Source organism: Peromyscus maniculatus, chromosome 5, assembly GCF_049852395.1.
Source record: "Peromyscus maniculatus bairdii isolate BWxNUB_F1_BW_parent chromosome 5, HU_Pman_BW_mat_3.1, whole genome shotgun sequence".
NCBI lineage: Eukaryota > Metazoa > Chordata > Mammalia > Rodentia > Cricetidae > Peromyscus > Peromyscus maniculatus.
In genome coordinates this window covers 136,249,491-136,277,349 of record NC_134856.1, presented here as the reverse complement: position 1 = coordinate 136,277,349, position 27,859 = coordinate 136,249,491, and the positions used below count along the sequence as shown (strand labels likewise).

At 50.4% G+C, this 27,859-nt stretch overlaps 1 protein-coding gene across 1 annotated transcript; it reads right to left on the bottom strand.

Annotated features, from left to right (window-relative positions):
• Nucleotides 1–3,972: 3,972 nt before the first annotated feature.
• Rgs14 (regulator of G protein signaling 14) lies at nucleotides 3,973–19,393 on the bottom strand. The gene is made up of 15 exons (XM_006976799.4): nucleotides 19,217–19,393; nucleotides 12,144–12,165; nucleotides 11,730–11,908; nucleotides 11,276–11,368; nucleotides 11,054–11,197; nucleotides 10,555–10,698; nucleotides 10,343–10,454; nucleotides 9,909–10,021; nucleotides 9,105–9,308; nucleotides 6,926–7,002; nucleotides 6,585–6,711; nucleotides 6,402–6,483; nucleotides 6,249–6,295; nucleotides 6,056–6,170; nucleotides 3,973–5,818 (listed from the first exon to the last, which is right to left on the bottom strand). The coding sequence occupies exons 1-15, from the start codon at nucleotides 19,259–19,261 to the stop codon at nucleotides 5,679–5,681; spliced, it is 1,644 nt and encodes a 547-aa protein (XP_006976861.1). The 5' UTR covers nucleotides 19,262–19,393; the 3' UTR covers nucleotides 3,973–5,678.
• Between the last annotated feature and the right edge of the window lie 8,466 nt (nucleotides 19,394–27,859).

Below are 27,859 nucleotides of genomic sequence, written 5' to 3'. Positions count from 1 at the left end.
ACTGCTGTCTTGATATCAGAACAACTGTGGTTACTCACACAAGGCAGCTTATGTGGCAGCCCACAGGGAGTTCCCCAGGTAACCCATGGGGCCCTTCCTCTCACCAGGGTATTAAATGGTTGGTGTGTGTGTGTGTGTGTGTGTGTGTGTGTGTGTGTGTGTGTGTGTGTGTGTGTGTGTGTTGGGGATTTAGCTCAGTGATAGAGCAAGGTTCGGTCCTCAGCTCTGAAAAAAGAAAAAAAAATGTTTGGTGCGAAGGTCTGTTTTAGCTTGAGTTACTCATGCTCCTGTAAGAAAGAGTTAAACTCACCAGGCATGAAGTTAGACTTGGGTGGAATCATTTTATTGGTCTGTTATTGGCACCCTATCTGAGATGAATATGTGCTTGCTCATTTCTCCCCAAGAAAACTCACCAAGGTTATTTGACAAGGAGAGAGCAGAGGAGATTATGGTAGGGTTTATCAACCAGCCAAATTGGCCAAGAAGGATGATGGTCTCAAGTCCCTAAAGAAGTATTAGACTCTACCAAGGATGACTCTCTAATGGAAATAAAGAGGGACTCTTGGGAATTCTTTATAGTAATGAAATTATTTAAAACTGCATTTGTGAGAAAATTAAAGCCAAACTGAAAATCCTCTTTGACCACTGTTCCTAATCCTGGTAAAATCCTGGTACCTTTCTCAATCTCCTTGATCAATTTTATACTTATAGAAAATTCTCTCCTTTCTGTACATTTGTAAGTGTCTGTGTGTTTATGTTTTACATAAAGATACAGTATGTCTTGAATGTGTCTACTAAATGTTTATGTTGGGAATTTGGTCCTTAGTGAAGCAGTGTTGAATGGTGGATTTTAAAGTTTTTATTCTTTTTCTTTCTTTCTTTGTTTTGTTGTTTGTTTTTTGACACAGGGTTTCTCTGTGTTGCCCTGGCTGTCCTGGAAATCACTCTGTAGCCCAGGCTGGCCTCAAACTCATAGAGATTCGTCTGCCTCTGCCTCCCAAGTGCTGAGATTAAAGGCGTGCGCCACCACATCCAGCTTCTTCTTTTCTTCCTCTTCTCTTCTTTTCTTCCTTTTCTCTCCTCCCCCCTTCCTCTGTTATTTTATTGAGGCAGGGGCTTACTCTGTAACCCAGGCCACCTGAACTCAGTCCCTCCTGTCTTAGCCTGTCTCCCAGTGCTGGAATTACAGGTATGCGCCACATCTGAGAGGCAGGATTGAGGGAGGAGTGGTTGGATCTGCTGTCATGAATGGATTGATCAATGTGTAGATTGATGTATTTATTGTTTTGAGAGTGGCTTTGTTATTAAGCAGCTCTCTAGCTAGTTTGCTGTCTCGCCATGTGATGCTCTTTACCATGTTTCAGTTTGGCAAGAAGGGCCTCACCAGGGACCAGGATCATGCTCTTGGACTTCCCAGATTCCTGAACTATGAGTTAAATGAACCTCTGTTTTATTTTATTTCTGGTGCAGGAGATTGAAGGGCCTCATGTATGCTAAGCATATGTTTGACCACTGGGCTTTCACCCTTTGCCAGTAAACCTTCATTCTTTTGTTGCTGTTATTATTTCTTTGTCTGTTTTTTGAGACAGGGTTTCTCTGTGTAGCCCTGGCTATCCTGGAACTCACTCTGTAGTCCAGGCTAGCCTCAAACTCACAGAGATCCACCTGCCTCTGCCTCCCGAGTGCTAGGATTAAAGGCATGTGCCACTGCCACCTGGCTTGTTTTATTTTTTAAAGATGTATTTATTGGACTGGCAAGATGACTGAGCAGATAAAGGCTCTTGCCTCCAAGTCCAATGACCTGGTAGAAGGAGAGAACCAACTCCTGCAAGTTATCCTCTGACCTCCACATGAACTTATTAAAACTTTAAAATGTTTAAAATAAAAAGGAATGTGTGTGTGTGTGTGTGTGTGTGTCTGTGTGTGTGTGTGTGTCTGTGCATCTGTGCACACATATGGAGGCCATAGCAGGGTGTCCTCTATCACTCTCTGCCTATTCCTTTGAGGCAGGGTCTCTCTCTCTGAATCCGGGACTCACATTCTCTCAGCTATCTTGGAAGCCAGTGAGTCCCAGTGTTCCTCCTGCCTCTACCTTGTTTGGAGCTGGGGTTACAGGCATGTGCAGGCTGCCCAGGCTGGGACGGCTGCTGAGATCTCATCTCTGATTTTCAGGATTGCACAGTGAGGGTTCTTAACTGCTGAGCCATCTTTCCACCCCTACCTCTGATTTTTAACAGAAACTCCTGACCTACCTCCAGAACTGAACAGCAATATCAATATGCCCTCATCAGCCGGCTACATCACACAGGCCTCCTGGGACCATGCTCCTGCGTCCCGTCCCGCAGTCTGAGAGTTAGCGAAGCCCCAGGGACAGTCCCTTGTCACTTTCCCCATGCAGCTTAGCCTTTGTCCCCATCAGACTGTTGCAAAACCAAAAATTACAAAAAGGTTAGAATGTGTCCAAGCTAGGACCTCCGCAAACGTGTTTCTCCCTAGCAGGAGATGGACTTTAAGATGCTCTTTCAGCTTTCACGGGTCATAAGGGTAACATGTATCATTGCTGGCTCTGCAGATGTTCAGGGTTGAGCGGTAAGCTTGGCCTGTAGGGTCCCCCAGTTTTGGGGAGAGAGCCCATTTCTCACTTGGTGTCCCCTCCTTTCTCTCTCAAGAGCTCATGGAAGAGCCTCTTTCCATGTCGAAGAAAATTAGAGAGGAACTAGGAGAAAGGGACACCACAGAGGAATTCTGTGGGTGACGAGGGAAGAGCTGGGGATGGTGGTACAGAGCTGTCCTGTGAGCCAAACAGACCCCATCTTCAGGAGCTCTGCTAAATCTGCTGGTGAAGACAATGGCAGCCAGGCCTGTTAACTGTTTACCCTCCTCACAGAAGGAGGGAGCAGGGAGGGTCATGGGGCCCTCCCTCGCCTGAGTTTCCAGTCCTGTAACACAAATTATAAACGGTCTTTTAGTAAAAAATCCGGAGCCTAATATGGGGTGAAAGCTGAAAGGTCAAAGAAGCAGAGCAGCCACAGCCACCACCTCTGACCTCACCGACTCCTCAGCCTGAAAGAGCTCCAGTTGAAAAGAACGCTTCTGTGGAAAAGCCTTAGTTCCTGTCTCCTCACGCCTTATGTACCTTTCTCTACACAGCCATGTTACTTCCTGGGATTAAAGGTGTGTGTGTGCTTCCCAAGCAAAGGCATGAGATCTCAAGTGCTGGGGTTAAGGGTGTGTGCCAGCACTGTCTGGCCTCTGTGTTTAATCTAGTGGCTCGTTCTGTCCTCTGATCTTCAGGCTGACTTTATTAGGGTACACAGTCTATCACCACACAGTCACCCTTCCCAGTCACTTGTGTGCAAGCCTTCCCTAACGCTGTGGGTCTTGGGGGAGAAGCTAGAGACTACAGACTCTTGAAGAATGAAACAGTGGGGTTCCATCTACGCAACCACGGGGAAGCGGTCATTCCTTCCGGTTGCAGACCTTCCAGTGTGTCCGATTAAATTACCTGTGCTCCTTGGGGAACTTTGGGGAAAATGTTCTTAGTTCTTGTTGGGACCGTAGGAGGAGGGGAGACGTTGTTTACATTTCTCCCAGGAAAGCTATTCTAGCAAAAGGGATTTGTCTCCCCGACTCCCTCCCACTCCATCATCACACACACCTAGTACCACACTGTCCCCCAACATCTGTCCTCCCTTCGTGGTTCCCTATTCCAGACTGCCAAGGTGGTCAGTGACGCAGGGTTCTCGTAGTTACGGGTCTTAGAAACCCTCCTCACGGTAGCAAGGTCACACTCCCAGGAAGAATTTACTGATTTCCTAGGGTGAAAGTCAAGGGGTGGCTATTTCAGGTGTGTGTGAAGTGTGGTGGGTTGTCGGCCACCTGAGGCCTCTCCTGTGTGGGCTTCTTCTGTGCGCAAGGCCTTTGTACAAATGCTCAGAAGGCGGTAGAAAATAAACCAACATAATTGGGATTAAAATAAAAAGATTTATTTATTTTTATTTGTACGCATATAGATGTTTTTGTCTGCATGTCCGGACACTGTGCGTACAGTGTTCATGAAGGCCAGAAGAGGATGCTGCATCCCCGGGAACTGGAGTTACAGATAACTGTGAGCTGACATGTAGATGCTGAGGATCGATGCCAGGTGCTCTGTAAGAGCAGCCTGTGCTCTGAACCACTGAGCCACCTCTCCAGTCTGAGGATTACAACTCTTATTAGAGCAGCTTCAGACAACCAGCTCTGAGCCAAACTCTGTCCATGTGGACTAGGTTCCTGTGTCATCAGCTCACCCCAGAAGCCTGGGAACCCATTAAACAGTCAAATAAAGTGAGGCAGTTACCAGGTGACAGAAACCTGAAACCCCCAGAGGAAGGCAGGGCGGGTCAGTATACTCCGTTGATCTGTCCCACAGATTTCAAGGGTGACAAGGAGCCGGTGAGATGAGAAGGGAGAGCAGGACGAGGTCCTGGTGAAGGGATCACTCAGTGCAGCCTCACCTGTGTGCAGGGCTCTGCCCTAGCCACTCAAGTCACCTGGCCTCCTCTTGGCACTGGCCTCCCTAGTGGGACCACGCTGGGCTTCTCCCTGCAAGCCTTTCTTTCTGCGAAGTCCTCCCCTCCTTCCTCCCCTGCCTTTCCCAGCTGCTTAGAGGTGGCGTACCACCCAGCGAAAGCAGACGAGGAAAAGAATACCTTGCCTAGCCCAGTCCCACATATAAGCTTCTGATGCATCCTAAGGAGCTCTCAGTAATGTGTGTAGAGATGCATTGGATCCCTGACAGGAACAGGGATGAACAAAAATGATGCATTCATGTCTACGGATGCTGAGTGCCGGCAAAGGCACAGCTCTCTCTCTCTCTCTCTCTCTCTCTCTCTCTCTCTCTCTCTCTCCCTCTCTCTCTCCCTCCCTCCTCTTCTCTCCTTCTTCCCCTTCCCCCTCCCTCTCCTGCTCTATGGCTCCCATATTCCATGCCTCAGGAAGAGATTCTGGGAGGTATACACTGAGGTCCTCAAGAACTTCCTGGTCTTGGTGACAGAGGCAATGGGGTGATGGGACCACACAGGGCAGAGTGGCACACAAGAAACATACCTCATGGCTGAATAATAATAATTATTATTATAATATAACAATATACATTCAGGACAAACCCAGCTGCCCCAAGCCAACCATAAAATCCATATGTACAGTAGAGTCTATGTGGATGGAGGGAGGGGTTGCCCACCAGCACGCCCAGGATTTACTCTATCAACTCTTTAGGGAGGGGCCAGCCCCTCCTCCTGCCCCCTGCTAAAGCTTAGAATAAGCTGAGGAGGCTGGCACTGCCAAAGTTACCCCTTTGTGTTCAGTATGCTCATGACAAGAGCCTAGGCGGGCCTCTCCCTGATGGCCTAGCTGCAAAGAATGGGTAGGTGAACCTATAAGAACAGGGAGCCCCAGTTTGGGAGTGGGGCTCCCCTGAGTTCCCCCTCCACCCCTTCCTGGCTCCTTCTGTGGGCCTGCCCATAGCAAAAAGAGGCCAGGGACACTCAGGGCGCAGACAGGGCATGCAGAGCGGACCCACGGCATGCTTGGTCTGCCCAGGCACCATGCAGCCAGCCTGGACTGTTACATGGGTGTCAGAAGGCTGGGAGGGCAGCGGAGTCTGAAGGGCCCTCCCTAGGCTGGGTGGCCGATCCAGTCTATGGTGGCGCCTCCTGAGAGCCCGGCCTTTGGGAGGGAAGCTGCAGAAATTCTGGAAGTACCAGGTCCTCTTTGCGAAGAAGTCCCCTCTGGTCATGGGCCCCACTGCTCTGCACCCGGTTCAGCAGCTCCACCAGGCCTGGGGGCAGCCACAGAGTCAGGAGCCCCATTTGGTCAGAGCACCTATGCTAATGCTTCACCATCTGCTGCCGGCCATGACCACAGCCTGACCCCAGACCATCAGTGTATCCCAGCTCAGATGGCCCTTCGCCCAGCCTTAGCTCAGGCCTCCGATGCCACCCTCAGTGATCCTCAAGCCCAATCCCACTTCCCTCATCCTTCTGGTCCCGCAGCCCCCACTGTCCCCAGAGTGCACCTTCAATGTCACAGGTCTGCCGTTTCCCAGTAGAGCTACTGGCGTCTTCCACCAGCAAACTGGGGGGCAATGGGGGGAGATGCGTGTCCTTGTCCTGGGTTCTAGGCAGGCCTCCCTGCAAGAAAGTGGGGTGGAGGTCAGAACCAGGAGGGGAGAAGCGCACAGGGAGAGAGCCCCCGAGGTTCTCTGTTACCTGGCTGTGGCAGGGGGATGTGCTGCTGGCTTCACCCATCTTGGCCCCTACAACGGAGAGCACACTGTTGGGTGTGGCCTTCCTCCCACAAGCCCCTCCTCCTGTGCAGAGCCACACTGGGAAATCAAGTCCCAGGGTAAAAACATCACTTACCTGGGAGAATGTCCAAAACCAGTGTCTGTGAGGCCACTGAGCTCACTAGCTTCTCCAGATCCAGCTGCTGCTTCTCCCCTGGCTACAGAAAGAGGTTCGCAGCCCAGAGGCTAGACCACAAGTCCTCTCCTGCTGGCGTGCCTCCCCTTCCCCCCTCCCCGCCCCCACAGCTCCGTTGCTCACCCGATGCAGGACCACCTGGTCCAGGTTCAGGCCATGCTTTGCCAGGATGGGCTGCAGCGCCTCCTGCAGACGCTTGGTAGGCTTAGCCGAGATCCTCACCACGCGCTCCAGGTTAGCTAACTCCAGCCTGTGTAGGACCCTAGAGCTGCAGAGTGGTGGAGACCCAGGGCCCCTTTCCCCAAAACAAGCCAGGAGGGGACAGAGCTGAATGCGGAGGGTGGGGCAGTTTGGGGTGGGACTTTAGCCTAGTGGGTAGAGCTCCCACTTCAATGAATGAGATCTGAGATTTGGGACCAGTAGACAGCTAGAAGCCAGATCAAGCTTTAGGGTAGGGCACTCACTGGAAGGTGATCCTGTTTTCCAGTCGCACCTCCTGGTCTGCCAGCACTGTGCAATCCTGATCCAGGACCAGGGCCTTCTGTGGATGCCAGGCAGGGTCTAAGAATCCCTCCCTCCACCCCAAGCCATCCCCTGGGAATACTTGGAAATCACCTTCACTTCCTCCTGTGTGGTACCTTAAAGATCAGAAGGAGCAGCCCATCGGTAAAAGAAGGCTAGAGAGGCAGGCAGGGTGAGGACCAGCGGAGTGGGAGCCTGAGAAGACCAAGGCCAAGCGATCATAAGAGTGGAAGATGCCCTGGGCATGGTGGCGTGGTGGTGCATGTCTTTATTCCCAGTACTCTACTCAGAGACTGGTAGAGTTCAAGGCCAGCCTGGGCTACATAGCAAGTTCTAGGCCAGCCAGGGCTACACAGTAAGACTGCTGCCATCCCTACCCCCACACCCCCGTCGAAAAAAGAAAAGAAAGAAAGAATGGAAGATGCTTGGGAATGTGAGGGGAAGCTTGGGAAAGGATCCAGTTTGGGGAAACAGAAGGATGTGGGGTTTGCATGTTAATGGGGATTCTTCTTGCTAAGGACAAAGCTTAGGTCCTGGTTCCTGGTTCCTTCAGGCATGGGATACATTTCCCCTCACCACCCACCTGTTGTTATCCACTCGGACCTTGTCTCTTGCCTCCTTAATGCCTAGGTCAGCCCCCTCCCCTCCAACCTCCCTCCCCCCACAAATCAGATCAGAAATGGTACAGTCCCGGCACACCACAGTAGGTACACAGTCAAGACTACTGTCTGAAGCCGGGCGGTGGTGGCGCACGCCTTTAATCCCAGCACTCGGGAGGCAGAGCCAGGCGGATCTCTGTGAGTTCGAGGCCAGCCTGGGCTACCAAGTGAGTTCCAGGAAAGGCGCAAAGCTACACAGAGAAACCCTGTCTCGAAAAATCAAAAAAAAAAAAAAAAAAAAAAAAAGACTACTGTCTGTACCAGCCTAAGACTGTAGGGGGAGAGCTTGAAAGGGAGGGGGGATTCTCTCCCAGACAGTAGGCCTGTGCTGTGCCTCAGGGACAGGTGGAATGTGGGTGGTGAAGTTATATTTAGCAGGCACAAAAGCCCATCTGGGCTGTTGGCAGCTGTTCTGGTGGCCCAAGAAAGTGGGCAGAGTGCTCCCATAGTTGCCCTCACACCCCCACACCCCAGGTCCCACAAACACCTCCCTTCCCTCCCTCTGCCTGGAATGTCCTCTCTCCACGGTTCTCCCAGACAAACTCTGCTCTGTCCTCTTGAGCTGCCTCTTTCACAAAGCCTTCTGACTAGACACGCCTACCTTCCCCGGAAGAGACAGTCTGGAGGTATGACCCTTAATCACCTCTTGCCTGGCTTAGCTCCAGCCTGGACCTACTAGACAGCCTCAGTTCCGGTTCTGATCACACACCTTGGCTACCTCTTAGGGCTTGCATAAATTCCTGTCACTTCCCCCGGAATGAAGCATTGCTCCCCTGGGACTCCCTTAGGATGGTTTAAAAATGAGTTTCCCTGGGGCTGGGGAGATGGCTCAGTAGTTAAGAGCACTGACTTCTTTTCCAGAGGACCTGGGTTCAATTCCCCCCACCTACATGGCAGCTCACAACTGTCTGTAACTCCAGTGCCAGGGAATCTGACACCTTCATACCAATGTACATAAAATAAATTTAAATAAATTATTTTTTTAAATGAATTTCCCTAGATCTTAAAGTTTAATGCTCATTTGCACTTAGAGGAGGCATTCAGGGATTAGGGTCATCGGATACTTCTGATGGCAGAGGTGAGTCCCTCAGTGGCAATTTTAGGGGTGGACCAGTGGGGATGACAGTGTCGACTACGGAAATGGAGGAAATTCCAAGTTCCAGCAGCACCCTTACTCCAGCTTTACCTTCTGAAACTACCAGAGCAGGGTGATGGGTAAGGCCGGGAACCAGGGCCTGGGGTGGGCTTGTGTGTGAGTAGGATTTTTGTGGGATACGAGTGAATATCTGAGAGTGAATGAGGAGTTAGTGCTGGGATCCATGTGGACTTGGACACAGGGGTTGGAAGAAGGTAGGGAGGGGATGATGATAGAGAATGAGTTGAAATAAGGGTAGCCGGAAGATTAGGAACTGGGTCGTGATCAGAAAGGAGGCAAGAGTTGGGGGCCAGAGCATGCTCACACCTGTTCATTGCCCACCAGGTAGACCTTAATGTCAGGCAGAGAGAGGCCTCTCTTCTCACAGATGCCTGCCAGCATGTCTCGGATGGTGAGGCCTGGTCGAGCCAGGGCCAAGGAGGCTGTGCCATCAGGCAGATACACGCAGCAGTACTTCCCTGGCCGGTTTTCACTCTCACCCTCTCCACTTCCAAGGCTCTTTCGGTGACTCTGGATGTGGGCGAGAGCAGACAGAGGCTGTATGTACACAGGGATGTTGTCAGCTCTCTAGGACACATACACACGCGTGCGAGGGCACCCTTGGAGGCAGGCACAGATGTGTCTTGCTCCAGGAACACAAGTATGCACACTCAAACATGTGGACACTCAGCCAGGCATGGTGGCACCTTTAATCCTAGTACTTGGAGGCAGAGGCAGGCAGAGGCAGGCAGAGGCAGGCAGAGGCAGGCAGACCTCTGAGTTCCACAACAGTCAGGGCTACATATAGAAACCCTGTCTCAAAACAAAAATAAAATAAAATAAATGTGGACGTGCAGGGACAACTCCACTAACTAATCACACACACATCATACAGGGTACACCTAGGCACCCACACGTGCACACCCATCTGCCAGCTGAGGATGTGCGTCCCTGATATGTACAGAGATCACTGTAGGGAACATGAAAGAGAGGAAGGGTGAGGTGATAGCTTTGCGGAGTCTGGCTAGGAGCGGACATGTAGCTACCCACTGCTAGCGCTGGGCACCCAGGAAGGGAACTGGCAGTGGTCCTAACCAGAGAGGCACCTTGTTCCCTTCCAATGCTGCTCACCTCAGATTTGCTGCTCACAAAGGCAAGGAAGCCCAGGTCCAGACTGGCGGAAGAATTCAGGGACCCCTGAGACTCTCGTCGCAGGGCAGAGTTCGTGGCTCCACCCGTCATCTCTAAGGGAAAGTCAGCAATGAGGAGACCTTCTTCCTCTCACCATCCCTTGGTAAGGCCCTCCCATTTGGTGGGTCTTGTTTGGAGCCCTCCCGCAGGGACTTAAATGTGTGGGTCCCTGGACTTGTCGCTGAGTAGCCCTAACAAACTTCCGGGGTGTAGCCTGGGAGCACAGCCTCCTGGAGAAACCGGGTGATCTCAAGAACCTACATTTTGGGGTTTGGGGTTTGCCTTACTGCAGACTGTGGTCAAGTAAGGAGAAGGGGGCGTTCCCAGAATTGTCCCAAACTTCCCGGCCACACCATTCCTAGGGCCGGCCTCACCTCTGCGAAAGGACTTGCGGAGAGGGCGTCCACAAGGGCCCTCAGCAAGTGGCAGCTGCCCCAACTCCTCCACGCCCACGGGCAGCGATTTCCCGGGCTTCAGCTTCGGCTTCTGAGGGTAGAGGGAAGACTCTAGTGCGGATCTACGGCTGGGAAGACCCTTCCTGAGACTGTCCCCGCCCAGCCTCCTGCCACCCCGGTCCGGTCCGCACCTTCCTCGAGGTGTCCGGGCTCCCGAGGCGCGAGGAGCCAGGTTCCCGCAGGGGGCGTCCCTCGGCCTCGGCCAGCAGGCACTCTTGGTACAGCGGGGATTTGACGAAGCGCGCATAGCTGTCGAACTTCATCAGATTGAAGATCTGCGCGGTCAGCGGGTGTGGGTGGTGATTGGTACCAGGAGAGGACAGTGGAGGGCTGGATGGGTGGGTCCTGCCCTCGCCAGCCCAAGTAGGGGAGCCCCAAGCCCTGCCTCCTCAGTTCCTGTCATATACCTGGGGTCTGAGACCAGCCGCTCCCCTTGGCCCCACCCCAGCCCATCCTTCGAGTCATCCTCGGCTTTCACCCTCTTACTCCGGTCCTGACCTTGCGTTGGCTCTGGTACTGCATCCAATTTTGCCCCTTCCCTCCGCCTCGGACTCCACCCCTGTATCTGGGACTTCTGGGCTTATCACTGGTCTCCCTTCTCAGCCAGGCCTTGCCCCTTGGCCACCTCACCTGAAGCTGCTGTGCTCGAAACATATCCGGCCGGGGCTGGGCCAGCACCTCCTCACTAAGCCAGGCCTGTCGGTCAATGTTCACCGGGCTCAGCGCCTGGCTGGACAGGAACTCATGGTAGATATTGTGGGCCTCCTGAGATAGCTGGGGGACGAGGGACCGGAAGAGATCAGGGGGCATGCCCCAGGTCTAGTCCCCACCCCTCTGTCCCATTCTCTCTACCTGCTTGGTGTCACTGGCTGGGATCTGCTGGAAACGCTCGCAGGCTTTCCAGAAAGTTACGTTCTCGGCGCTGAATTCCTTCTTCAGGAACTCCTGGCATGAGAACAAGGTGAAGGAAGGCTTCAGACACAGGCTGAAACAGGGATGTGTTCAAAGACTGGGACAGACATGGGCCAAGAGACCAGACAGACAGACAGATGGTGCCAGATCTGGGGTACAAAAAAAAAAATCCGAGAAGGAGAGATAAGAACAAGGAGAAGGAAGAGTTCCCAGCTTGGTGGTGAGGGAAAGGATGCCAAAGACGGGCTAGTTGAGAAACCACGAAGAGAAGCAGCACTCTAACCAGCCCGAAGCCCTGTCTGTGCCCTCTCCAGAATCCCCCATGCCTGCAGTGGCACCTGCCTACCCCCAGGTCCCACCCCCCAATTCCACTGCACCCCACCCCAGGGCTCACCGTGAAGTAAGCCAGGCCCAGTGGGTCTTGCAGCAGCCGCTCAAAGGACAGGGCCCAGCTGGCCACAGGCTGATCGTCAGTGGAGAAGGGGCTGCTGGGGCCACTGGGGAGGCTGTGGATGCTGAGGGAGCTGCCCCGGCCCTCACTCTGGCCCTGGGAACCCGCTGTGCTGGTCAGTTCTGCAGAGAGATGGACAAGTAGGAGTGAGCCTTTTCCCTTCCTCGGCCTTTGCCCAATCCCTGCTGCAGGCAGGCTGCAGCGACATTACCTGAAAGACCAGTGGGGGTGTCCCCACTCACTTCCACCTCCCCATCCCTCTCTCCGAAAGACCAGTGGGGGTGTCTCCACTCACTTCCACCTCCCCATCCCTCTCTCCCTCCCAGTCATGCCTCATCCACACAGTCTGTCACTTACCTCCATCGGAGACAGCCAGAACCTAGGAGAGACCCAAGGCAGACAGTCAGAGTAGAGTTCTGTAAGGAATCCCAAGGAGCCGCACCGGACCCAGCCTCCGGTGAGCTGGGACTGTGTTTTCTGTCTACAGAGTCAGGCAGAATTCTCCAGACAGTCATTACTGGCTAGGGTTTCGCTCTGCCTGTCCTGACCCCTTTCCCATCATGAGCCGACCACTGTGTGCTGGGGCTTCCTCAGGGTACTTTCTGGTGGCCCCGGCTCCCTTCTCTCTCTCAGGCCCTTCTAGGTGAGTCCGGGTGTGCAGAGACTCCAATCTTGCCTCTGGCAGGTACTGTTCTTGTGAATTTGAGCACAGAGCTCACTTATTGGCTCCTATCTGTAAATGAGGGGTGGGGCTACAAATGAGCACTGGCCCTTGGGAACTTCGTACACTGTATTTATAACACTGCCTATGGCGTGGTAAGGGCTATGCCAATCTCGTCTTTGAGGGAGGAGAGGTGTGTCTGTGCCTAATTGCACTTTTTTCTCCTTGGGGCACTCATCCCACCCTACCTTGGGCATGGCACAGAATGCTATTTTTGTAGCACAGAGCTGTGTCCATCAAACTTTAGCAGAGAGTGGCCAAGAGGACCCCCTCTCAGGTTCAGTAGATCCAGGATGGGGCTCGAAGCTCTCCATTTCTAACAGGCTTCCAGGCAGTTCTGGTGCTGGTCCAGGGGTCACAATGTGAGTAACACTGTCATTCAGGCCAACTCCACTCTCTCCTACAATGTGCACTAACTCTGACTTCTCTGGGAAGCCCAGTCGCTGGTGAAATAGAACCCCACACACCTTGAAGTTGTTCTTGCAGAGGTTTCTTTTGGTGTCTTTCCCACCTTCCCAGAAGCACCCCCCAGCTCTCCCACGGACCCTTGCCCATGCAGGGTGGACTCTTCCCTTTCTTGGTTTTGTTCTGGATCCTTTGTGCCCCACCCCAACATCTAGCTCCAACCGCACACAGCCAGTTTCCTGCTAATATCTGTCTCCAGATGCCCCAAAAGCCATTCTCAGACGGACACCTCTCTGTCCCCACTGTAAAAGTTCTGAAAAAGCTTCCCTGTATCCTGTCCTTTTCCCATCACGTAGACTCCCAGCACCTCCAACCCCCATTACTTCCTACATGTCACCAGACCCTGTCAAAGAAACTTCCACCATGTCCCTTCTTCCCATCCCCACTGAAAGCAAGCCCTGGGAAGCCTCCTCTGTCCTGTTCTCTCCTCTCCACTCCTACCCTTGGAGCACCTCGGTCATGTGGAAGTCAGGATTAGCCTGCAGGACACTATAAGACATTATTTGGCCTCCAGGGGGGAAAATTAAGTTTAAAGGGGTTTCCTATGTTTAAAAATTGAGAGATTTTCCTCATTGGTTCCATTTCCCTATCTCCTCTTTAAGAGTGATGCCCAAGGTGTTGTGAGCATCATCTCAGAGTAGCAAGCTTGGCTGGCCCTGAGCAGACAGTGGCCTTCCCTACAGGGGATTCTCATTCCTCTGGAAGGACTCTAGGGCCAGTCTGATACATCTATGTTATGTTTGGAGGCAACGGGAAGCAAGCACCACCTAGGCTTGAATTCGGATTCCATGCTGTGCGACCTTGGGAAGAATGCTCAGCTATCTCCTGACCTTGGTTTGTCCTCTCTAGAAATTGGGCAGATAATGATCCTGCCTCACTGCAGGATTGCTCAGTTGAATAAGTTAAACACACAGAAGGAACTCAGAACAGTTTGTGGTGTGTAATGAACGTTCTAGAACATTACAGCGACTGCAGCTTCATCAATATCCACGGCTGATGCTGCCAGGTGTTTGATTTGCCGCCCTGCAGGACAGCAAAGAGCACAACTGTGTGGGCTCTCGAGACAAGGATTCAAATTCTAGCTCTGTTTTTTTCTTGTTTTACAACCTTGTGTGGGGGTTGAGCAAGAGAGAAAATTGCAATTGCCTGAGCTGGGCGTGGGACCCACCCTCCCAGCACACCCCACTCTGAGCCCACCCCTGCCCTCCACACTCTACCTCACACTCCCCAAGATGACCGTCATCATTAGAGTCATCTCTCCCAAGCAAGGTCCTCACATCTCTCAGCTAAAGGGGAGAAAGCCCTGATGCCTAGGGGTGGGAGATCCTTCAGGATGCTGGAGTCCCCAGACAGGCTGCTATTTTCTCCCCAGCACCTGCCTGCACCCACTGATGCCTCCCTCCCCCAGCTGCTTCACAACTGCAGCTGTGTTGCTGACTTCAAGTCTGTGCCATCCTCCTCTCAGCTCTGGTGAAGGCCTCTCAGAGCACAGCCTTACCTCTTCAAGTATCCTTAGCCTTTGAGCTGCCCTCCAATCCCAAATCATCCCGTCCCTTGCAGGTGGCTTTCTCTGGGCAAGAGTCCTTGACATAACCAAAGGGGAACTGAAGCCAGATGCACGAGGATTTCGTTTGGCTCTCAGAGGTTTTATTTCTGTATTATCTTTAATTAAATGTCTGGGTCCTTACTCCCAGGTTTCTCCGGGTCTTTCCTGCCCCACTGTTCCACCCTGGACTCAACTCCTTGCCCGCCTTAGTAGGGTTGCTGTTGCCAAGTTACAGTTAAAGGCCTACCTGCGCCTGACTAATGAGCCCCTCCGACATCATTTCCCTCCTCCTCACCTCCACCCCACACTTTATCAAACTTCTATTTTCCCCACACCCCTGCTTCCTGTTTTGCTGTTTCCTCTGCCGGAGTACCTACTTCTATAGCCCCCTGGCACTGCTCTGGATCCCTGTCCAGCACCAGTTTCCCCCAAATACTGCTCTTCACCCTTCCCTTCCCACCACACTAAGCCCACTCACGTCGGGGCCTCCCATCCCTGCAGCCTGGTAGCTCCTGGAGGGCAGGTCTTGTTGGGGAGTCTATCTGAGATCCCTGATCCAGGGGCATCCTCTTTGACCCTGTGCTCAAGCAGCCTTAAGACTGAGATGCGGGCTGGGTGGTGGTGGCGCACGCCTTTAATCCCAGCACTCGGGAGGCAGAGCTAGGCGGATCTCTGTGAGTTCGAGGCCAGCCTGGGCTACCAAGTGAGCTCCAGGAAAGGCGCAAAGCTACGCAGAGAAACCCTGTCTCGAAAAACCAAAAAAAAAAAAAAAAAAAAAAAAAGACTGAGATGCTGGCCCAGGTACCCTCTCCATGCTTGAGCACAGCTGCTCACCAGTGTCTGCTCCCAGGCTGCCTCCTGCCGTTCTTTGTTCCAGCCTCCCTTGCCCCATTGGTAGAATGGGGACAAAGGTGGATGAGAGACAGAACTTTAGAGCTGGGAGGGAAGAGGAACGGAGTCCAATCCTGCTCAGTCATTTGCACATCGGGAATAACTGGGTTCCCAGCCTCTGGGGGGCTGCTGTGAGTCTGAATAGGGCACATCTTGGTTAAAGATCCAACTATGGCAAAGTGGGGTCCAGAGCCACAGCTCTGGTTTGCACAGGCTCCAAGGCATGGGGAAGTTGGGTTCAACAGTAACCCCAGCTCTCACCTCTGCTTGAGGTGCCATTTTGAGTGAAAGGAGGAAAAGGGGAAGAAAGGATGAGGAAGGGTGTGGTGGCCAATGACGCTCCCAACCAAGTTGGGTCTGGCTTTAGTTTGTCACGCTTTGAAGTGGCTCTAAGGGAGCCTGAGGACACTGAGGAAGCCACCTCAAGTTCCTGATCCAGCTGTCTTACAGGCAACCCGTGTTCTTATTCTGCCCTCAACATCTGTGTCCCCTGCATCAAGTGTTATTGCCCCTGTTTTACAGGGGAGGAACCTAAGGCCCAGAGAAGTTATAGAGCTGGGAAGTGGCAGAGACAGTGTTAAAAGCCGAGTTTGCCTGTCAGCTATGGAATCTGCAGGCTCCACCTTGCCGCTCCATGCTGCTTCCACATATACATATATTTGAAACAAGGTTTCACTGTGTAGCCCTGGCTGGCCTGGCACTCCCTGTGTAGACTTGGCTGGCCTCTAGCTTCCGGAGACCCACCTGCCTCTGCTTTCTGAGCACTGGGATTAAAGGAATATGTCGCTGCGCCCAGCCTTGCCACTTCCATTATAAACAGGGGAGATTGGAGGACCAGGGCTTGTAGCCCTTGGGCATAGGTGGGCAGGGCCAAGAGAGGTGAGGCCCAGTGAGTCCTCTTGAACGGGCCCCTAGAGGACTCAGATCTCAAAGAGAGAACAATCAACTGATGGATGCCTCAGACTTTCCTTAGCCCTGACCCAACTCTTACTCAAACCAGAACTTCATTCCAGTATTCTCACCCATTTTGTCCCATTTTGACCCCTCCAGAGTCAAGTACCTGAACTGTGATCTTGTTTCAGTCTTGTGGATCTTTATTATTATTACTATTACTATTATTATTATTATTATTATTATTATTATTATTATTATTTAATTATTTAGAAGAGGACATCAGATCTCATTGCAGATGGTTGTGAACCACCACATGGGTGCTGGGAATTAAACTCAGGACCTCTGGAAGAGCAGCCAGTGCTCTTAACCTCTGAGCCATCTCTCCAGCCCCCAGTCTTGTGGATCTGTACACAGCCCTAGGTGCCTGATTCTCTCAGCTTGAGCCAGCTCCAGAGGGCTGTCCCCAAGACTTGGCCCTTCTACAATAAACCCCTGCACTGCCATCCCTGACCCTGAGTTGGACACAGAGGCACATGAGTTTCTTGTCAGTCTCTTTGCCAGTGTTTGCTGGTGGGACCAGCACTAACTACGTTTCCAGAAAGTTAACTATGACTCACTCGAAGTTAAACTCATAGAATCCCTCGGGTGTATCCTCCACAGTAACGGTACGTTTTCCTGTATGCCATCCCCCGGGCCACTCCCCCTCTAGCTTGCACATACTTTAAGGACCATCTTCTATAGCGTTAGGCATTAATGGAGAAGATGCTCTTCCTTGCCAGTCTCCTCTCGGGCTTCCTCCACTCCTGACCTAAGCTCTTCCCCAAACAGGAACTTTATTCCAGTAATCTTCACTCATTTTTTTGTGCCTCACTACATTGTGGCAAACTGTGGCTAACTGTGGGCTGCTTGCGGGGCTGGGATTTGGGTCTTAAGTGCTCAGGGTGGGACAGCCCAGACTAGCCCCTGAGTGAGAGCATAAATAAGGTGACAGCTGGTACTGTGTGACGATTTCTCCGGGAGGGGGCTAAGAGCATCCTCTAAGTGACAAGTCTCATTTCAGCTGCTTGACAAGCCGAGTGCCAGAAGGATACAGCTGATGACTTTGCCTCGTCAGGGGATGCTGGAGGATGGGAAGAGACCAGAGCCAGACAGTGCTGGGGGACTCAGGGGTATGTGCAAGCAGTGACCCTTCTACTCAACAACATATCACTCGTGTTCCTCTGAGCCTCCCCTGTGAGGTAACAACTGGACTCCTTACCCACAGACCCTCTCCATTCACATCTGCACCATAGTCACTAAGCCTGTCTTTCCATGCCTGCTCCAGCCAAGTATGACCTCCTAAAGCTGCCCGTGGTCCAGCAGTAGACACCCGTGAACCATGAGGTCTCTAGAGTCATACCGAGAGTTCAGAACTGATCCAGAAAGGACAGAGATAAACGTGTGACAGTTACTGAGAGGACCTGGGGCAGAGCTTGTGCCATCCTCTTTACTCTGAATGACTCTGGGACAGAGAAGCCGTGGCTGACACAGGAGGGCCAGCCTGGGTCTGTCTCCAGCTCTCTCAGCTGCCCTGCAGCTCCGAGTTCTGTCCCAGAAGCATCAGTCCGGCTATACTTCTGGGGTGGGTTTGGGCTATTCCTCCAGGGCTCTGCGGCCAGGATACCTAAGGAAGAGCAAGCCAAGTGCCATGACCACCCAGGGTGGGAGTGCAAGGCAAAGGGGCTCTCCTTGGACTTTCTAAGTCGGGTTGGTGGTAGAGGAAGTAGGACGGGACCGAGCCAGCTCTTGGAATTGGTCTCCCTTCTACCCAAACAGCATGGCACTGGCAGGACAGGGCTGCTGCACACGAGATGGAAACTAATCTTGGGCACTGGAAAGTGGGGATGGGGTCTGGGGTGGCTCAGCTATTCAGTGAGGCATACGATTCTGAAAGAGGGGCTGAAAATAGAGGGACTTCGGGGCTAACATCTCCATAGCCTTCACAGTGCTTCAGGGTCTCCGATTCATTATGCCACTCAGTCAACAGGACTTTAATCCATTTCATTTCACAGATGACGAAATAGGAAAGGACAATGGTGCTAGAACTGGGACCTCAGGTCGCTTTGGACCCACCAGCTTTGTCCTATGGTACTAGGCTGGGGCCTTAGAACAGGGACTAAGAGGAAACTATTTAGTGACTCTGCCAGGTGAGCCAGGTCCCTGATGGCAGCTCAACACAGCCTGCCCTGTTTGCTGAGTGAATGAGAAGAGCCAGAAACTCTGAGGCAGCTCCAATCTGGAGTCCAGTGGCCTGGAGAGGGTGTAAGGGGATAGCTGCAGCCCAGGGTTCCTTTTCTCAGCTACACACCCCTCCTTCCTGGAAGCTAGGAATAGAACAGGCAGAGCTGTTCATCCCGTCCCATCCTTACTGACCCATCCCGGGCTGCCCAAGAACACCAGTTCTGGCAGGATGCCTCTGGAGCAGGTTGATGTAGTGACCCAGCAAGGCTGCTCTTAGCCTTATCTTAGGCACCTAGAGCATGAGGTGGAGGGGCTTGAGCAGTTGTAAGAGTGGTCAGGGAGCAACAGGACCACTGGGTCTGTCTCCACGCCTCTCTCTAAGCAGCTTCACCTAGGGCTAATTCCCAGGGTAGATGAGGGAGCAGTGAGTCCAGCCTGCAAGGGGAACCAGAGCCTGTGCCCACTGTGCTCTGGGCTCAGCCGTAGGGCTGCACCAGACTCCTAGCAGGGCATCTGGAAGGGTCCTGGGGTGACAGCACCAGGTCCCACTTTCAGCAGCCATCTGTACCCAACTTCTCCAGCCTGCTGACAGCCCCCTGGGCTCCTCCTCACACCTGCCGGTTGTGCCTCCTGGACTCCACCCTGGGTGTGCCCACCCCCTCCTTGTGGCTCTGGCTCAGAGCCCGCACTCACCATGCGCCCGTTGGGGACACCCAAGTGCTTGGGCTTCCCTGGCATACCGCCGCTGATCTCAGGTCCCCGCCACGGGGGGCCACCCACCACAGGGATTGTGGAAGCACTGGTCAGAGCTCTCGGGGTGGCAGGCAGGCAGTGGAGAGAGCGCTCTGCTCCTGCGGGCCCTCACATCCTGAAACAACCAGCTCACTACCTCTTTTCTCTGCCACAGGAAGTGTCTCTATAGAAACCAAACCACAGAAAGAAGCAAGGTCTAAGAGAGCGAACGCCTCTTCCTACTCGCATACACACACGTTCACGCACACACACATGCCGCCAACGCACCCTTGGTTGCACCCCATGCAAGCACCAACACACAGCAGGAGCCTCCTTGTGCCCAGTGAGCAGCCTGGAGTGTTCCGGCTCAGCCTGGGAGCTCCAAGGTTATGTGTTAGCACACAGAAGTGCATGGTCGTACAACCAGGCACTTTTGTACCAGGTAGTCTGGCAGGGGTTCCTGTGGACATGGGGACATGTGCCCTGGGTCCTGGCTATCCGTATGTGTGCTTTATTCAGCACACGTTTACTCCATACCTACTATGCGCCCAGCTTATGCATGCTTAGCACCCTTACCCCAGGCAGTTTGCATGTGGAGACTGTACTATCCTTAAGCCGTCTTCTGATGGCCACGTGAGTAAAGGGTAAACATATTGCATGTGTGACCATGCATGTGGGCATGCATGTCATGAACTTATAGGCTTTCTTTCACAGAGTACCTAAAGCTTCAGGCATAGACAAGTGAAGCTGAATGTGGTGGCACATGCCTGTAATGCCAGCCCTTTGGAGGTAGAGGCAGGAGAATCAGGAGCTTCAGCTACACAGTAAGTTGAGGTCAGACATAGCTACATGAGACTCAATCTGTGTGTGTGTGTGTGTGTGTGTGTGTGTGTGTGTGTGTGTGTGTGTGTACACATGCATAGTGCATGGGTAGGTGCATATGACAGGCACAACCATATGTAGGTCTATGTGTGCTCAGACACCTCAGGGATCAGGTATGCACATATGCATCAATGGATAGGAAAATGGATCATGTGCATCCACACCAATGAGGTAAGTTAATCCATACTCATGGAGAAATCCCACCTTGGTGCAGTACTGTCTCAGTTCAGACTCTATAAGAAAAATACTATGTCCAGCCCTAGAGTAGCTGAGACAGGTGAAGCTCTATGAGTTCAAGGCCAGCCTTGGCTACGTGGTTCCAGATCAACCAGGACTGCATAATGACACCCTTCCTGAAACAAATAATAGACAGGGCTGGAGGGATGGCTCAGTGGTTAAGAACACTGGCTTCTCTTCCAGAAGACCTGGGTTCCATTTCCAGCAACAATGTGACAGCTCACAACTGCTTATGACTCCAGTTCAGAGAATATGATGCCCTCTTCTGGCCTCCAGGGGTACCAGGCATGCGGGTAGTACACAGGCACACATGCAGGCCATACAGTCACACATATAAAAAAATCTTAAAAATTATAAAGAAAAAAATTCCATAGACTGGGTGGCTCGAACAAGTTTTCTTTTCTCACCATTCTGGAGGCTGGTGTGTCCAAGATCAAGCACTAAAATTCTGTGGTCTGATGAGTCCTGACTGGCAGATGGCCATAAGTCCTGGCTGGCAGATGGCCATCTTTCTGCTGTGCTCAGATGTGGCAGAAAGCAGAGAGAAAGGAAGCATGCTCTTTCCTGTCTTGTCCTATAAAGGACACTCTTCTCATCACAATGGATCCATCCTCAGTCTGATGTACTTTCTGTCCAAAGGCCCCATCTCCAATATTTCCAAATACTATAAAATGAGTGGGTAGCCTTCCAACGTGTGCAAAGGAAAGCATTCTTTGAAAAAACTTTATTTCACTATTTTATTATTTATTGTATGCGTAGGTGCATGTTCATGCTGTGGCATAGACGTCAGAGGGTAACTTTCAGGAGGAGGTTTTCTCCTCTCACCAACTGGGTTCTGGGGATAAGACTCAGATGATCAGGCCTGGTAGCAAGTAGCACCCTTAACTGCTGAGTCATCTCATCGGCCTCACCCCAACTTTTTGAGACAAGTAAGAAGTATGTGTTTTGTTTTAGAGATTTCTTTATTATTATTATTATTATTATTATTATTATTATGTGTGTCTGTGTGTAGGTATGTGAATGTGTGTGCCAATGCATGAGAAGGCCAGATGTATCTGATACCCTGGAGCTGAGTAACAGGCAGTTGTGAGCTGACTGATGTGGGTGCTGGGAACTGAACTCAGATCATCTTTCAGAGCAGTATACACTCTTAAGTGCTGGACCATCTCCAGCCCTAAGGTCTCACTATGTCTCCTAAATGGACCCCGAACTTCTGGGTTCAAGGAATTCTCCTGCCTCTGTCTGTCTTTTCTGGCTGGATACAGAAGAAGGTAAGACCCTAGGGCAGTGTTTCTCAACTTTCCTAACGCTGCAGCCCTTAATACAGTTGCTCATGTTGTGGTGGCCCCCAACCATACCATTATTTCATTGCTACTTCACAACTGTAATTTTGCTACTGTTGTGAACTGTAATGTAAATATCTGATATGCAGAATATCTGATGTGCAAACCTAAAGGGGTCTTGACCCACAGGTTGAGAACTTCTGCCCTAGAGGCTCTAGGAGCCATAAGAACAAAGAAGGGTCTATGCATCGGTGCATGGAGGCATGCCATCCATCAACCTGGAACACCAGCTTTGGATAATTCTGAAGCCCTCAGAAACAAACTTGGTGCCATTGTACATATTATAGTCTATTTGTTATAGCAGCTAGCACAACCCTAGTTAATTTACCTCTTTCTGGATGCCCTGCTTCTGGCCATGCAGGCAGGAATTTGAAGTGTGTGAGGTTGGGGTTGCTTTATAGGCTGGAGCAGTGGCAAAGATGATCTTGTTATGATGCTTCTGTGTTGTGGAATATTATTTAAAGATGTGTTATAATTGTTTATGCTGAGGAACACTTGTTTAATGATGCAAAGATGTGCTGCATTCTTTCATGTGGCATTTGTTTAACTCTGTGAGTCGTGTTACTTTGCCTGTCTAAAACACCTGATTGGTCTAACCAAGAGCTGAATGGCCAATAGCAGGAGGAAGGACAGGTGGGGCTGGTAGGCAGAGAGAATAAATAGGAGGAGAAATCTGGGAAGAGAGGAGATGTAGGGGTGAGAGAAGGAGGAGGACTCAGGGGCCAGCCACCCAGCTACACAACCCTCAATGGAGTAAGAAAGAAATTCAGTAATAGAAAAAGGTAAAAGCACAGAGGCAAAAAGTAAATGGGATAATTTAAGTTAAGAGAAGCTGGCTAAAAATAAGACAAGCTAAGGCTGGGCAATTATAAGTAATAATAGGGCTGGAGAGATGGCTCAGAGGTTAAGAGCACTGACTGCTCTTCCAGAGGTCCTGAGTTCAATTCCCAGCAACCACATGGTAGCTCACAACCATCTGTAATGAGATCTGGTGCCCTCTTCTGGCCTGCAGTCATACATGCTGTATACTTAATAAATAAATAAATCTTTGGGGAAAAAAAGTAATAATAAGCCACCGTGTGATTATTTGGGAGCTGGGTGGTGGGCCCCCCAAAGAGTAAAGTGTATTTAAAAAGCCAACAATACTTATGGGCTGAAGATGTAGTTAATTCGGTAGAATTCTTGTCTAACACATCAGACCCACAGTGCTGTGGGATGACTTTCTGTATGCTGTGAATATGTGTTGCTCTGATTGGCTGATAAATAAAGCTGCATTGGCCTATGGCAGGGCAGGATGGAGCCAGGTGGGAAAATTCAAGAGAGAGATAGTGAGAGGAGAAAGGAGAGTAGGGGGAGATGCTAGCCCACTGCCCAAGGAGCAACAAGATGCCAGCAGACCAGTAATGCCACAGCCTCGTGGCAAAACATAGATTAATAGAAATGGGTTAATTTAAGATGAAAGAGCTAGCTAACAAGAAGCCTGAGCCATAGACCAAACAGTTTGTAATTAATATAAGCCTCTGAGTGATTATTTTGTAAGCAGCTGCGGGACCTCAGGGCTGGGTGGAACACAGAAAAACTTCCAGCTATATATCCCAGCACTGCATGAAACTAGGTCTGATGGTACACATCTGTAATCCCAGCAACAGAGGCAGGAGGGGAGGGAGTCCAAGGTCACCCCCTGTTTCATAACTAGAGGCCAGCTAGGCTACAAGTTAGCTTGTCTCAAACAAATAAACAGACAGACAAGTGCTTACGCAGCCGCTCATTTCTATAATCCCAGCACTCAGGAGCCTGAGGCAGTAGAATTGCCAACCTGGGCTACTAAAGTGCTTATGAAGCTAGAGAGGTTGCTCATTAATACAGTGCTTATGTGGGCATTTGCAAAGCCCTGGATTTGATACCCAGCGTTAGAATGAACAAATAAGTGAATAGCGTACCTGTGAGGGAGCTTATGTGACATGCCTGAAATATGTCTGTCTGATGCACCCAGGCTTCATTCAGGTTTCTTAGGTTGCTTTATAGCTTGCAAGGACTCCTAACAGGACTTCATTTGGTCCTTGTGGTAGTTTGAATGTAACTGGCCCCCATAATCTCATAGGGAGTAACACTCTTAGGAGGTGTGGCTTTATTGAAGTGGGTATGTGTAGTAGGACAGGCTCATGGGGCGAGAAAATTGGCTCAAACCAGTTGCCAAGGCATGCACATAATGTACTTCCTTATGAGCCAACCTGGAGTCTGCCTGAGGGCCTAGCAGCAAGTGCTGTCAGAGCTCCTGATCATGCCCAGCCAATGACAGATGACCTCGCAATGCCACCAGATCAGGACACAGTCTGAGTGTTGGGAGGAGGGTATATAAGGCCTTCCCCATTACTGAATAAAAGAGTCTGCTGTTTGCCTTTCACCCAACTCCCAGTGTCTGTGTCATTGACTCTTTGCCTTCATACCGCCTCTCCTGAGGGAGACATTAGGGCCTAGCAACATACTAGACTGGTATGGCCTTCTTGGAAGATGTGTGTCACTGTGGGGGCAGGCTTTGAGGTCTCCTACGCTCAGGATACCACCCAGTGTGTCCGTCAACTTCCTGTTGCCTGCAAGATGTAGGACTCTCAGCTACATCTGCCTGCATGCCATCACGCTCCCCATAACAATAATGGACTGAACCTCTGAAACTGTAGGCGAGCTCCCAATTAAATGTTTTCATTTATAAGAGTTGCCAGGGTCATGGATAGTGTCTCTTTACACACACACACACACACACACACACACACACACACACACACACACTAAGACAGTCCTCAAGAGCATTTTATGAATGCTGCTCCTTACTCCTGCTTGACGGATCAGAGGACAGTGAGCTGTCTCATCACATGGTGCCCTGCTCATATTTCTTCTGTGAAGAGGAATCAGAGGGAGGCGGGTGCTGTTGCATGGCTTGCTTTGTCCTTTTTCTTTGGACCAGAACCTCAGCACATGGAGTAGGTCTGGCCTGTTCAGTTAAATCTTTCTGGAAATACCTTCATAGACATACGCAGAGCTATGTCTCAAAGATGATTCTAAATTCGATCAAGTTGACCGTGAAGGTCAACCGTTACACCATCTCTCCACCATGGACTTCAATATACGTCTTTGCTTTTTTGATTGAGACAGGATCTCAAGTACCCCTCCGCTGGCCTCAACCTCCTTATGTATCTGATGATGATCTTGAATTTCTTATCCTCCTGCCTCTACTTCCCAAGGGATTACAGGACTGTGCTACCATGCCCAAATACCACATACTCCTTATCTGTTCCAAACCATTGTGTTCCTTCTTAAGTTTGGACATCTAGTTCCAGTTCCCTCTGCTGAGAGACTTCTCAGGTAAATTCCTGGTAAACTTGTACTCATTCTTCATGAGCCAATTCCAGGTTCTAGGAAAAATATTCTTTCATTAGTTAATTACTTCCCATGTGACTTTTCTAAATTCCTGGGACTCAGTTCTGACTGTACCCAACAACTCAGCCCTCAACTGAAGCCCAGTGGGATGCACACACCCTAGTTTGTACAGATGTGGGCAAGTCTTTGGAAGTGGGGTTCATTAGGAGATGAGAACAGAGGGCTTTTGTTTTACATGTATGTTTGCTTTCACTGTATCTATGTGCATGTTCACACACACACACACACACACACACATTTATAAACATAGCCCCCTTATCAGCAGGATCTACCTGTGGCTCAACTAACTATAGATGGAATATATTCAGACAAAATTGTTTCTTGTCGGGCTGGAGAGATGGCTCAGAGGTTAAGAACACTGGCTGTTCTTCCAGAGGTCCTGAGTTCAATTCCCAGCACCCACATGGTGGCTCCCAACCATCTGTAATGAGATCTGGCTCCCTCTTCTGGCCTGCGGGGATACATACAAACAGAACACTGTATACATAATAAATAAATAAATAAATAAATCTTTAAAAAAAAATTGTTTCTTGTCTTAGTCAGGGTTACTATTGCTGTAATGAAACACCATGACCAAAAGAAACTTGGGGAGGAAAGGGTTTATTTGGTTTATACTTCCACATCACTGTTTATCACTGAAGGAAGTCAGGACAGGAACTCAAGCAGGGCAGGAACCTGGAGGCAGGAGCTGATGCAGAGGCCATGGAAGGGCTCTGCTCACTGCCTTGCTCCATATGGTTTGCTCAGCTTGTTTTCTAATAGAATGCAGGACCACCAGCCCAGAGATGGCACTACCCACCACGGGCTGGGCCCTCCCATATCAACCACTAATTAAGAAAATTCCCTATAGCTGGATCTTATAGAGGCATGTTCTCACCTGAGGTTCCCTCTTTTCAAAAGACTCTAGTTTGTGTCAAATTGACATAGAACTAGCCAGCACACTTCTTACTGAAACACACAAACTTTTCTTGTTATTCTCTATCGACACCACTTTTACATACAATTAATATTGTATTATGTATTATATGTAATCTAGAAATGATTAGAGGCCATTCATAGTGGCATATGCCTTTAATTCCAGTACTCATAAAGGAGAGACAGATGGGTCTCTGTGAGATCAAAGCCAGTCTGTTCTACATAGTGAATTTCCAGGCCAGCCAGGGCTACTTAATGAGACCTTGTCCCCCTGAAAAAAACAGAACAAAACAAAACAAGACAAAAGACCTAAACCAGGGCTGGAGAGATGGCTCAGAGGTTAAGAGCACTGACTGCCCTTCCAGAGGTCCTGAGTTCAATTCCCAGCAACCACATGGTGGCTCCCAACCATCTGTAATGAGATCTGGTGCCCTCTTCTGGCCTGCAGACATACATGCTGTATACATAATAAATAAATAAATCTTAAAAACAAAAACAAAAACAAAAACAAAAAAAAACCTAAACCAAACCAAACCAAAAACACCCCAAACAAAAAGCAAACAACACATATGCCTTTAGTCCCAGCACTTGGGAGGCAGCAGGTGGATCTCTGTGAGTGCAAGGGCAGCCAGGTCTTCAGAGTGAGTTCCAGGACAACCAGGGATACACAGAGAAACCCTGTCTCAAAAAACCAACCAACCAGGGCTGGAGAGATGACTCAGAGGTTAAGAGCACCAATTGCTCTTCCAGAGGTCCTGAGTTCAATTTCCAGCAACCACATGGTGACTCACAACCATTTGTAATAAGATCTGGCACCCTCTTCTGTATACATAATAAATAAATAAATATTTAAAAAAAAAACAAACAAGCCGGGCAGTGGTGGCACACGCCTTTAATCCCAGCACTCGGGAGGCAGAGCCAGGTGGATCTCTGTGAGTTCGAGGCCAGCCTGGACTACCAAGTGAGTCCCAGGAAAGGTGAAAAGCTACACAGAGAAACCCTGTCTCAAAAAGCCAAAAAAAAAAAAACCAACCAACCAACCAACCAAACAAACAAACAACAAAAGTATACTGGAAGATGTATATAGGTTATATGCAAATATTATAACCATTTTATAATAAGGAATTTGAGTATCTGTGGGTTTTGTTTGGGGTAGGGCACCCTGGAATCAATCTCCTGCACACACCAAAACAAAAATTGTATTTGCAAACATACTACCAGAGTATATTACTAGCCAAGCATCGTGGTACAGGCTTATAGTCCCAGCACTGGAACAACTGAGACCAGAAAATTGCTGTGAGTTTAGGGCTAGTTTGGGTCAACATAGTGAATTCAAACTACAAACTACACTGCAAACTACAGTGACCCCGTCTCAAAAAACAAAACTGAAATAAAAGTGCAGCCAACCAACCTGGCAGCCTGTATTTATAACAAGAGCAGTAAATTCACATTAATTTGGACCATTATTGTAAATTCCTGGTCCGATCCAGTTGGAAGACAAAGTGGTTTGTACAGGGGCAGTTCTAATCAGCTCTAGTAGCTAGTCTTTTTGTGAGAATACGGGCTAGAGTTGCAGTTTTTCATGAAAAGGTGGAGATTGGGATTTCTTTTTTAAGATTAAAAAGAATCAATTCGTGTGTGTGTGTGTGTGTGTGTGTGTGTGTGTGTGTGTGTGTGTGTGTGTGTGTGTATGTAAGTATGGGTGTCCATGGAGGCCAGTGGTGGGCATTGTCTCCTCTGGAAATGAAGTTATATATGCTTAATCTAAAAATATCCCAAGTGAGTGCTGGAA

Excerpts from the sequence above, each read along its gene's own strand:
- Rgs14 (XM_006976799.4), bottom strand. The coding sequence starts at position 19,261 with ATGCCAGGGAAGCCCAAGCACTTGGGTGTCCCCAACGGGCGCATG. Across the intron at positions 12,166-19,216 it reads GTGTCCCCAACGGGCGCATG|GTTCTGGCTGTCTCCGATGG; the intron begins GTGAGTGCGGGC and ends GGTCTCTCCTAG. Across the intron at positions 11,198-11,275 it reads CAGCCAGTGACACCAAGCAG|CTATCTCAGGAGGCCCACAA; the intron begins GTAGAGAGAATG and ends CTCGTCCCCCAG.